Source organism: Pelophylax lessonae, assembly GCF_965119305.1.
Source record: "Pelophylax lessonae genome assembly, chromosome: 3".
Lineage (NCBI taxonomy): Eukaryota > Metazoa > Chordata > Amphibia > Anura > Ranidae > Pelophylax > Pelophylax lessonae.
The window spans coordinates 541,701,820-541,714,853 of record NC_138770.1 but is presented as its reverse complement, the minus strand read 5'-3'; the positions used below and the strand labels follow the sequence as shown (position 1 = coordinate 541,714,853).

Here is a 13,034-nt window from a genome sequence, read left to right as displayed (position 1 = left end):
AGAGGAAAAACGTTCTCTGCCCAGACCTCCCAAATATTTATCACCTCCACAGTCACCTTCTGGGCACCTAATTCCTAGGCATTAACCAGGGTCTCATAAATATTCATAAATCAGTGGCTAAACCTCCTTTTCTATTTTCTGGAAGCTTCCAGACAAGAAAAACAGGTTGCTACGTTTTGGGGATCCAAAAAATAAATCTAGCCTAACTCCTTTGGTCCAGTTGGCCAATCTTACCAAGACAAAAAGCAATGGGAAATCCCATATTTTAGAGTTGGCAATGAAACAAGAGGTAAGGGTAAGCGGTAAATTTTAATCATTCTGTTAAAATTTTCTCTCACTTGTGGTGCTTCCAGGTAAGAAAATGAAGGGAAAACTCTGTAATAGAACACATATACCAATAGATAAAAAAATAACTAAATAAATAAACTAACCCACTTAAAAAAATGAAAAATAAGGAAGAAAGTTATGGCTATACATACACTTTAAAGCAGTATGTTTGAGAATGGATCTAGTAAGCACCAGGGCCTACTGGGATCCTTACCTGATGTTGACAGCAGTACAAATGAGTGTTCTGGATCCTTCACTCTTTTGTACAGAAGGTTTAGGTTAAATTCGCACTTGCGGTTTTTGCCCAACAGCATGTATATATGATTATCTCAGCGGGGGTCCCGAAGATTAGCTGGGGAGGGGGCAGCCCTATCGAAAGCAACAGGAGGCTGCCGTCTCTCACAGCTAATTGCAGCCACTTGCATGTAGGTGCTATGCAGGGATTACCTGCGAGTGATCTACTCCGGATGCAAACAGCATACCATAGCCTGATATGCTTGTTATTAACCTTATTTTATCAGAAACAACCCAATAGGAGCAAGCTATGCTTTAAATGGCAGCACCGCTTGATTTATGAGTTAGTTGCTAAGAGCATGTGACTCATTCCTTTCTGCACCAATAATTCTGACAACTGGTAAGGTGAACTAGTTTTTGTCCTCTGAGTGACAGCCAGGCATTTTCAATGCAATGTAAGTTGACATGTTAAATGTCCTAAAATAGATGTAATTTACCTCTTGTTAGCAGTAAATAAAGCTTTGAAACTGAATTTCACCTGCATCCTGCTAGACAGAGCTATTGAGGGGATGAGAGATTACGTAGAACTTTTGTGTAATTTCCCTAAATTCCAGCAGATAAAACAATGTGCTGTCAATCTTAAAGGCTGTGGGCAGGGCTATGCCTGAGTATTCACTAACAAGTCCATAAGAGGTGTCAACTTCTAAGCAGCTACAGCAGCAATAATGGTAACAACACTGCAATAAATTCACTGCAGAAGGAATAGTTCTGTCAACCTGTGAAAGGATGTGCCTATCCAAGGGCCTAGTTATATTGGTATGGGCAGCCTATACCACATATACGATTTTAGAATTTTCCCATAGTTCTACTTTAATTACTATGTCTATGAGTCATATAGTCAAGGCTAATTTTAGTGGCAAAGGATAGAGAATATTTTATCATGCAATAAGTAAAATTAATTTTGTGTTGAAGGTTTAGTTTAAAGTTTACAGCTAACCTGTACTCTACCCATATAGGGCAAAGCAATAGGTTTGCTTTAATCATCCACTCCTCTACAATGTATTGTAACCTTAAATTTTCTTCCTCATCACTCTGTTCATTGCCTGGAACCAAAGAAAAAAACAGAACTTTATGGTATGGACAAGCATGTGACCCTAGGCCAGCACTGTTGCATAGTTAGTCCATAGCCTTTAAAACATATTCAAAATGTTCTTTGGTTCACAAATAAATGGAACACGAGGATGTTAAAGTAAGCCTTTTGCATCGCCCTCCATGGGCAAAGCACAGTTTCACTATAAGAATAAAGGTTATGTCTTAGACTTTGGGTTGGGTTAGGGTTAAGGTTCATGGATAGATTAAAAGACAGGTATGGTCACATGACCACTGATCACTCAGTTCTCGGTCTTCTGGGAGCAGTGAACAGTGACTGTCAATCACAGATCTCTGGTCTGCTCCTCCAGTGCTCACTGGAGTGCCAGGCTAGGTAGGGGGTGTGAACAGTCGATTCAGGTTCCCAGCCATGTGTTGAGAGGCTAATAAAGCTGCTGCTTCTGGGAGGATATTGTCAGTATGGCCAGCATCCTTCGAGAGCCTGGAGTGGTTCTTTGACGTCAGGCTGATTCTGGGTCACAGGAGTGCAAAAGTACGTGTAAAAAGCTCTGGCCATACATCTCTTTTAAATACACTGAACAAAATTATAAACACAACACTTTTGTTTTTGCCCCCATTTTTTCATGAGCTGAACTCAAAGATTCAAGACTTTTTTCTATGTACAATAAGGCCTATTTCTCAAATATTGTTCACAAATCTGTCTAAATCTGTGTTAGTGAGCACTTCTCCTTTGCCGAGATAATCCATCCTCCTCACAGGTGTGGCATAACAAGATGCTGATTAAGGCACACCTGTGCAATAATCATGCTGTATAATCAGCATCTTGATATGCCACACCTGTGAGGTGGATGGATTATCTCGGCAAAGGAGAAGTGCTCACTAAGGCCCCTTTCACATGGGCGATTCGATCCACCTGTCAGTTTTTCAGGTGGACCTGATTAGATGCTCCATGCATCCCTATGGGGCAGCGGGTGTCAGTGGAGACACCTGCTGCTATCCGATACCGATCCTGTCCGTGAAATCCGGATGGATGGAAACCCTATTTTCCATCTGTCTGGAGGATCGGATTGGATGAGAACGGACAGGCGGTCCATACTCATCCAATCTCCCCATAGAGGACAGCAGAGATCTGACAGTTCCGTCTCTACACACAGAGCGGAGACGGAACTGTTTTCCGACTGCTCAGCGGGGATCGGCGGATCGATCCCCTGCTGAGCAGAACCGACTCCGTCGGGTGGTTCGCCCATGTGAAAGGGGCCTAACACAGATTTAGACAGATTTGTGAACAATATTTGAGAGAAATAGGCTTTTTGTGTACATAGAAAAAGTCTTGAATCTTTGAGTTCAGCTCATAAAAAATGGGGGCAAAAACAAAAGTGTTGCACTTATAATTTTGTTCAGTGTATATTGTCATAATTATATTTCCTGCCCAGAATTATATATGTTTTTTGTTTTATTTAATCAAGTTCCGTGCATTGATTTTAAGGCATAAATGTACAAAATTACAAAATACAGTGCAATATGGAACAAAAACAGCAGTTCACAGGAAAAAAAATATACAGGTTGCGCTCCATCCCGATAACTGCCACATAGAAACACATTAGCAGGAACTAAATATTGATGCGCCAAAATAAAGAAGGACTCGTTCCAAACATAGCCCCAGGTCCCAGCATACACACAATACCAACAAGATGTCCAAATGCAGCAGAGGGCGTGATTAAAAAAATAAAGATAGAAGATGGAATAGACCTTATATAAAGAAAGTGTAGATAAGCCTAATAATAGGGAATTAACGTATAACACAATTAGTATCGATCTGGGGTTTAAGCAACTAAGGTTAATTGTGTCAGAGTACTCCACCCATGGAAACCAGACCTTGTCAAATTTAGTGGAATATCCACTGCTGTTGTAGGCAGCCTTTTACAATGGAAGAGCAGAATTTATCAAAAAGTTGCCTTCCTGGCATAATTAGCAAACCAAGTAATGTTTTGGTAACCTTTCTGTAGGCCAAGGGGTCCCGAAGGCCCAGTAAACAAATATTCAGATCTAGATGTATCAGGATATTAGTGACAGCTAAAATTACTTTTGTAACCTGGGACCAATCCATGCATATTTCACGGGCAAGTCCAGAAGATGTGAAGGAAGCTAGCATTTAAATCATTGTATCTTCAACACATGGCCGAGTGATCAGCTGAAGACTTAGCCAGTCTCTCCGGAGTAAGGTAGTAGTGGTGGATGATTTTAAATTATATGAGTCTATCCCTAGTGGAGACTAGTTGTTGAAATGGATAGCCCTACACATCTTCCCAATCATCAATATCAAGACTAGGGATATCTAATGACCACTTCTCTCTGCATTTAAACTGTCCCTGTTGCAGAGGCTTGTATGAAATCAAGTGGGCCTTAGGAAATTGCTCAGCTCGCATGAGAAACTCCATACTGGATGTGGATGAAGTGATATTGGTCAAATTCAATTAAGAAGCACAGGCATGAAACAGTTGAAGGTAAAAAAAAAATACCAGCTGGGGGGAGAATATTTAGATTGTAACACCGTAAATGATACGTGTTTGTTAGCAAACAAATCTGCTAAAACCACAATGCCTCTTGATACACAGAGCAGGTGAATATTAACCTGTATTTTAGTCTAGGAAAAAAAATAGAGTTTACAACTGCTTTAAGCCAAAGGACAGTCAAATGTCAGGAAGTTAACTGCGATTTTACAGGATCAATTCAAGGCAAATTATAGATTTTGCTGGTTAATCATAAGTCACAAATATCCTCTCAAGATGTTCCCTATCAGATAGCTGATCTTCACTTTTTCAGTACAGGCCCACTTTAACCGCTTGCCGACCGCCGCACGACTATTTTTGTCAGCAGTCAGCCCCTCACAGGCAAAGCGATGTAGGGCTACGTCGCTAGCCCGTGAGGGTCTAGGGAGCGAGCGCGCGCCGCCGGAGGCGCGCTCCCGCGCGGTCACAGACCCTCCCCCCCGCGTGTGTGCCCGGCGGACCCGATGTCCGCCGGTCACTCGCGATCGTCCGTTAGAGCAGGAGAAAGGCAGGCGGCTAATGAAAACAAGCCGCCTGTCATTCTCCCCTGTGTAAGAATAGTGATCATACGGTTCTACTATGTAGGACCGTTGATCACTGTTCCTACACCTCAAGCCACAGCCAATCACAGTTAGAATCACGCCCCTAGGGACACACTTAACCCCCTCCCTCTCAAAAAAAGTTAATCCCTTCACTGCCAGTGTCATTTTACAGTAACAGTGCATATGTATAGCACTGATTACTGTAGAAATGTCACTGGTAACCCCAAAAGTGTCAAAAATGTCAGTCAAGGGTCCGATTTGTCCGCCGCAATGTCGCAGTACCGCAAAAAAAAATCGCAGATCGCCGCCATTACGCGTTAAACAAAAAACAACAAAAATGACAAAAATCTTTCCCTTAGTTAGTAAACGCAATAACTTTTGCGCAAACCAATCAAAATACGATTTTTGCAATTTTTTTTACCAAACATATGTAGCATAAATAATTGGCCGAAAATTTCAAAAAATTTTGATTTTTACGTTTTTTTGGGGGGAATTTCATATAAAAAAATTTGAAAAATATTGTTATTTTTGCAAAATTGACGCTCTTTTTTTATTTATAGCGCAAAATGTAAAAATCGCACAAGTGATCAAATACCACCAAAAGAAAGCTCTGTTTGTGGGAAAAAAAGGACATCAAATTCATTTAGGTACAGAGTCGCACGACCGCGCAATTATCCGTTAAAGTCACGCAGTGCCGAATCGCAAAATAGGCCCTGGTCAGGAAGGGGGTGAAATCTTCCGGGGCTTATGTGGTTAAAGACAATTGGTTTTTGTTTTTTTCTTTTCATTTCTGCAACAAATGCATACAGTACATTTGCTATTTTCACTTGTGGCATTTTGTGGTATTTCTCTACCGGTTTTATCAGCTGTATTTATTTTGTGAACCAATGGATGCCCTATAACCTTAAGTTCTCCAATTGCTAGAAGCATTACAATTTAAAGTTATTATCCATGCCTAGCTGGGTCAGTTCGGCAGCAGAGAGGAAAAAAAAAACCCATTGCAGTCACAGAGGAATAGAAACTTGACTTCATAGTCTTCCCAGAGGCAAGGAATACAGAGTACTAAGGTGACAAGTGCATCGATGGATGATCTGTCCCTTTTTTTATATCAGTGGTGGGTTAGAGAGCACACAAAGGTCCCAGCAGCATACTGAACTATAAAAAGACAACAAAAGAGCAAAACAGCAGTGTCGGATCATCAGAGATGGGCAATTTTCATTGTGCATTCCTTCACTCTGATCATTTTCATGACATCTAAGGACACAAGGACATTAAACAGCTCCCAACACAGGCAGCATTTATCCCTTCCTCTCACACAATGCCATGCAACCAAAGTATAAATCATATTTTCTGGAATCTTTATAATCATAATAGTCTTAAAGTATAAAGGCTGCTGGAAAGCTTTCATGCAAGGACAATTGATTATTTTCACAGTATAAGAATACCGAAAAGAAGAGGTCTTTTTGGTGCATTTCTTCAGCGTTACTAAAGTGAACTTCAGGCCAAGCATTTGATATTTTTGTATATCAAATCCTATTTACTAACATCCTGCAAAGTCATCTTGGCAAAAAGATAGTTTCACTGAACTCATTTGCTAGTAGGAAATTAAAGGGCGAGTTCTCTGTTAAAAAGATGATTGTCCTGTTTGCGGAATAGACCGTGAAGATCTATTTTTCAGATCAAATTCCTTTTTATTATCTGCTGTTTGGAAGAACTCTTCATATTGAGAATAGGATTTAGTGCTGTCAACACACTTTCAGCGAGACTGTGCCTAAAATGAGGCAATGTATTTTGTCTCTTGCAGCACTTCTCATGATTTTCCATTAGCTGTGGTGCCTCAGGTCTAATAAAAGAAATGTTGCTCAATATGAACAAACTGAAGTGTCTATATGAATTCAGCTTTGGCTGCATATTAGAACACTTGTGGGCTCTAGAAGTCCAAATTTCCAATATCAATGAGCACAGCACTATGTTCTTTTGCAAGCGTTCATTCCTTTGTAAGGATAATGTTGTCCATTGGTGCTGAGCTGAGGTTCCGGATATTCAAAATGAAATCTGGAGACACCTTGCTGACCACATCCACTTTAACCAAAACTACAAGACCATACCCTCGTTTGTAGCTACACCCACATGCCCCTATTTTTTTTAAATAAAATAAGCCTAAATCAATTAACAGGCACCAAGGTATGCATGCATAGATAGGATGGGTGTCTTGACAGTATCAAGAAGAAAAACCTACAGGCATGGTCAATAAAGTGGTTGCCACTTTATGGTGTATTCTATGTAGTGTGGGCAAACACAAGGCATACACAAGATCACACGCACGTAGTGTGCTTTTTTTTTAAAGGAGATAAGCTGGCAAGGCCTTAATAAACATGAAAAAAGGAAGGTTTGAAGAAAACGTTGAAAATTATATTAGTAAAAATGTCACTGTAAAAACATAAACTCATCCTAGCTTTTTAGCCTCTGTAAGAAGCACAGCATTCACGTACATTCACAGTGCAGTAGTCCAGTAGTAAGTTGCGAAGAAGTCAGTATATAGTGCAGAGTGCAGGAGTAGGTAATGCAGAGTTGTATAAAGTACTCGAAACCCATACTTGAGTAAAAGTACAAGTGCTCGATCAAAAAGTGACTTGAGTAGAAGTGGAAGTGCTCGATCAAAAAGTGACTTGAGTAGAAGTGGAAGTGCTCGATCAAAAAGTGACTTGAGTAGAAGTACTAAAGTATTCAACATTTTTTGTACTTAAGTATTGCAAGTAGTTTTTTTAAAAAATTTTGCTACTCAAGTACTGAAAGTAAAAGTGCTGGCACGGAAGAACACGATTTACCAGTAATTTTGAAAAAAAAAAAATGCTACTCAAGTACTGAAAGTAAAAGTACAAGTACTGTGTTATGTAGTTATTAAAGAAAGAAGTCAAAAGTTTGAACATCATATTGTTTTTTATTATTTCAAATGCAGCTTTTATTTATACATACAGTAGCATTTATTTTCGTATGCGCTGATAATACACATGTTTTGAGCTTCATGAAACCTGCCATCTACTGTTCTGGCGGTGGTAATTTTTATAATAGTAACGAGTAACTATGCAGCACAAAAAAAAAAATATCGGAGTAGAAGTATTAAAATCATCGAAAAAATGTAGTGAAGTAAAAGTGGAAGAAGGAGAAAAACATTCTACTCTAGGAAAGTACAGATACCACCTTTCGGTACTTAAGTACAGTAGTGAAGTAGTTCTACTTAGTTACTATACATCTCTGGTAGTATGTAACAGGGGGGCAGTGTTCAGCAATAAGTAATATTGCAGAGTTCAGTATTATGTAGCACAGAGTGCATGGGTCAGATGTAAGGAAGGCAGAGTTTAGAGGTTGATAGTATATAACGCAGAGTGTAGGGGTCAGGAGTAAAAAACACAGCAGAATTTAGAGGTTAGTTGTAAGTAATGCAGAGTTCAGAGCTCAAGAGTAAGTAACACAGATTCCAGGTGTCAATTGTAGGAATTGGAAGGCTCAGATTTGTAGACAAAGCTGGTATTACCTACCTGTCACAATTATATTTTACTAATGCAATGAAATCTTTCTGTCGACTTTGATCTGAGTTTCCTCTCCCAAGAATTATGGTTTTTACATATCTTCAACTGTCATGCTCCTACTAGACAATGAAAGCTCATGTAACTTACAATATACAACATCAACTTGATCTCAATTATAGCTAGCTCTTGCTGTAAGAAGGGTTTAATATCCAAAATAAATAATATTTAATATATAATTACTTGTCAGATCTTACTGTCCTTTAAGACAATCGCCAGAGAAGGATGCACCGACCTAGCGCACTACCACAATACATTTTATTTGAATTTAAAAGCAACAATGGTTATACTAACATACGCACAGCATATATAGGCATATCATTGCATGGCAAGTGAGATCAATCAGACCTTCAGGTCTGCTGTGGTCAACCAGTAGTGTGGAAAGGCCAGGTGGCATCTGTGATGGCAGATGCGTTTAGAGGGAGGACCCTCTTCTTTAGAGCCAAAGTAGTGAAGATTCCCTCAGAGTGAGTATACCTATTGATACTTTTAAATTCAAATAAAATGTATTGTGGTAATGTGCTAGGTCGGTGCATCCTTTTCTTGCTATTGTCTTACAATCCTAAATATACCCATTGTTCTGAGGGGGGCAGCAAGGCTGCTGGCACGGAAGAACAAGATTCACACTAATACACATCCAAGCTTAACACTCAAGCGCAGAAGTATAGCTTTTGGACTTACTGTCCTTTAACATTACTTTGTAAAAAATATGAATATAAGATCTGGGTTCCTACCCTTATGGATAAGTCTTAGCCAGAAGATATTGGATCCCTTAAAGAATGCACTGCTTCTGCCACAGGGACTAACTATTATGCCCCAGTTACATCTCTGGACAGAAAGACTTAACCACATGTTCTGGGGTGATTCAAATTAGCTTGCTACTGGCAAGATGTGTTTGATGCTATTAATCGAGCTTTCCTTCTTCATTGTTTACCTAAATCAAAGATAGGTTCTTTATCACAAAATTCTGCCAACCCCAAAACATACACCTAGAAAGGCAGAAATTCATCCCACACTCAAAGAGGGAGTTCTCAAAAATTTGAGAAAATTTCGAAGCCTTTGTGACTCTTCCCTTGTACCTCCAGCTTTGGTTACAAAGAGACTACTTGAAAAACCCAGCCCCTATAAAAGATACATGGTATATTCTAGTCAGTCTTACATATCTATAAAAATAATGGCAGCTCAGCACACTCTTCTTTTAAAATGGATCCACTATTGTCCCTATCAGTAAACGGGTCCTGAGAAATGGAGCAAGTGCATGCAGTGAAAAAAAGATGGTAGAGGAGATCAGCAGCACTAGGATGTAAAAATGATGAAAACACAATTTTGAGGGAAAATTTGCAATTATTTTATGTTACACGGTGCTTTAGCAAACTAAATATCATCCAGTTAGGGTTTAACTGAAGTTTTTACTAGACAAGCATTGGAACCTCTGTTTGTGTCCTCTTGGCACGGATTTCCCCTTCCTTCTTTTGTGGTCACCAAGACCAGATGTAAGCAGGAATCTCTCTAAAGGGGATCACAAATAGCAAATTTTAATTTTTTGATTTGGAGGGAGGAAGGGTTGGAAGTTTAAAGGGAGGAAGGGTTGGAAGTACTGTCCTGTCTATGCAGTGCCAGTGGCTCTGTGGAAGAACAACAGTTTATGAAAAGGTAATTTTAGCCTTTGGCTAAAAAAATATTCATATTTTTTTATGCATTTTCATGCCCAATGATACGTTACAACCATGTCATGAATTAGGATTATTCATCATTGCTCAGATATGTAAGATGTGAGTAAGATTCAGTACCATAGGTGCAAAGTCCATATAGCTCTGTATGTCCATTGTCCATGTGTATACTGTAGATCTAGGATCAAACTCTTTTTTCTTGTTAATTGCCAATTATCAAGGACATGAATTGTGTAAGCTTTTGCAATTGTTGGAATAATTATTATATAGCTATGCATTGTTATGACTAAAGTAAAACTGTTTTCTGCCCCTTACAGGCTATGTACATGTTCTATGCTCTCGCCATTGTATGCGATGACTTCTTTGTTCCATCCTTGGAAAAGATTTGTGAAGTAAGTGTGCACTGTGACATATTATATTTCCCTTTCCTGTTCTTAGAAAGTGAATGTGTTAGCGGATTAATAAATAAATCTATAAGACCCCTTTCACATTGATGAATAAAATATAATATGTGCAGCCATCCTGGTAGTCTAATCAGACATTTTCACATGACTACTAACATATCTTACACCTGTGTGGTAAGTGAAGGCTTAAACCCGGCTCATTTAGGGGTATGGCACTTCCTTTCTGTATGGCGGTTTTTCCATTCGGTTAGACCTTGTGAATTCAAGTGGAACCCCTATCTGAGATATAAATACCTTTTCGCCAAACATATTTATTTACTTGAATTAAATAAAACCAGTCTAGGCTTTGGATATTGGTTCTGAAACTTTACTGCAGAATTTTAGAAAGGCAAAGGAACAGAAAGAATGTCTAATAGTCAATGGATATCAAGGTTCAGTCATCCCCAAGTTAATCCTCACTTCCACCTGCCTGGAGTAACTTTAAGAAAAGCAAAGGTTCCTATACTGTATATATATATATATATATATATAATCAATATCTGGTATTGAATATATCTTCAGACCAGTGGAAGCTCCAGTGATACCAGTGCCCCCCGCCCGATTGAAGCCCAAGACCTATGAGCATTTTGAGTTAGTTCTTAGCAGCAACAAAATCTTCTAATTTTATGGCCATGAAGAGGAAGGGTAAGACTGAGAAGGGTATCCATGCTGGGGAGTTTTTTGCTCATTTCCTATTCTGGTAATTAATGTCACTGGAAATGAAAGGGATCTTCCCCAGCGAATATAAAGAGGACATTAAGTACCTGAAAGAGGTCCTTCACATATCAGAAATGCTTTAGGATGGTGCTTTTTATTTCCCTGTTGGAAAGATTTCTCTCCACTTACTGTCTTTGTGACCACTATCTTGAGGATAAGATGTGAGTAAAATACTTCCTAATGGAACAAAGGATGCAAAAAAACAGGATAGGTGTTCTATTCCTCCTCAATGCATTCAAAACAAAAATGGATGGACTGAGTCTACTTTAAGGAACCCTTAGACATATTGTGGTACTCAAATGCCTGCAATTAAAGCAGGATTACACAACACTTAAGCCTCGTACACACGCAACGATTATCGGCCGACCGATAGTTCGACTTTTGTCCAAGTTGTGTTTTGTTGGTTGGAATGTGCCTAGACTGCACACGAATTTTCTCGGCCAACAAAATTCTACTTCAGAAGTGATGTCATGTGTTGGTTTGTTTTCTTTGTGTGTTTTCTTCACTGAGCATGCCCAGACTTGCTCATCAGATTTTTCCCTGTCGAAATCTCTACTGACTGCACGAAAATCGGCCATTGTGTTGACGGCCAACAAAAATTTTATAGTCTGCACACCAGATTTTTTTCGGCCGAAAATTCGGAGTTGGTTGTCGGAAGCATCATACTAACAAGCCGAAAATCGGCAGATCGGACGTTGGCCGAAAATTCCCTGCCAATTTTAGACGCGTGTGTACAGGGCTTTAGATTGAGATAGAGATGCCCCAGACAAGAAAATTAAGTGAACACAAAGGGGTTCATTTACTAAAACTGGAGAGTGCAAAACATAGTGCAGCTCTGCAAAGAAACCAATCAGCTTCCAGTTTTTTTTTTGTCAAAGCTTAATTGAACAAGATGAAGTTAGAAGATGATTGGCTACCGTGCACAGCTGCACCAAAGTGTGCACTACCAAGTTTTAGTATATCAACTCCAAAGCTTTTTGCCAATTTTAGAGAATAGCACAACAAAGCACAATTTGTTAGAAGGTTACAGATGGGAGAGTTGCAAGTATGAACTGTTTATTATGCATGAACTTGAACTATTATAACAAAAAACTGTACATATGTAAATATGTTTCATTTTATCCTGCAGAGGCTACAACTCAGTGAAGATGTGGCAGGAGCTACCTTCATGGCTGCTGGCAGTTCTGCACCAGAGCTCTTTACATCTGTCATAGGTATGATATTATCTAATAATGTTTGTCACAGAAAAAAATCAATCAATCATAAGCTCACTCATCTATGTTCAAGGACAAAGTTATCTTCTGCATGTCCCCAATTCAATAAGATACTTACAGAGAAGAAAACAAAACTGCATTGACAATGACAATGAAAAAATGAAAATAAAACAACGAATAGTCATTCAGTATATAAATGTAATCACATTAAACCAGGCAGGAAATAAAGTGTAATTCTAAAATTACAATAGACATCATGCAAACTTGGTCAATAGCACTTTTACCTTTTGTTAGGTTTATATCAAACCAAAACATTTTCTTTTTTACCTTTGGATATAGTTTAAGGAAGGATTACAACCTCTGATGCTTTTTTACTGCTATTTGTGTCTCTGTTTGAGGGATTTACCTTTATTTACTTTCACAATGACAAGAATTTCCCCATACAGAAAGTAAGTGAAAATCTGTATGGACGCAGACAAAAAGTAAAAAGATGTCTTGGGTTCTAGTCCTATTCTATTAGGAAAAAATATATATCGTTGTCTATATTATCGTCAGAGATCTTTCCTCGTTTCCTGTATGGGGAATATAGGGGAAATCTGTGTAAGGAGGCTGCAGATTACAATAAAAACCTAATATAGGTT

The 13,034-nt window shown here is 38.9% G+C and overlaps 1 protein-coding gene across 1 annotated transcript in view; it reads left to right on the top strand.

Moving 5' to 3' along the window:
• SLC24A3 (solute carrier family 24 member 3) overlaps window positions 1-13,034 on the top strand; it is a 555,181-nt gene that overhangs the window by 386,930 nt on the left and 155,217 nt on the right. The window contains exons 4-5 of the mRNA XM_082251629.1: window positions 10,337-10,411; window positions 12,309-12,393. Of these exons, the coding sequence (XP_082107755.1) occupies window positions 10,337-10,411; window positions 12,309-12,393 (160 nt within the window). The remainder of the gene's footprint in view (window positions 1-10,336; window positions 10,412-12,308; window positions 12,394-13,034) is intronic.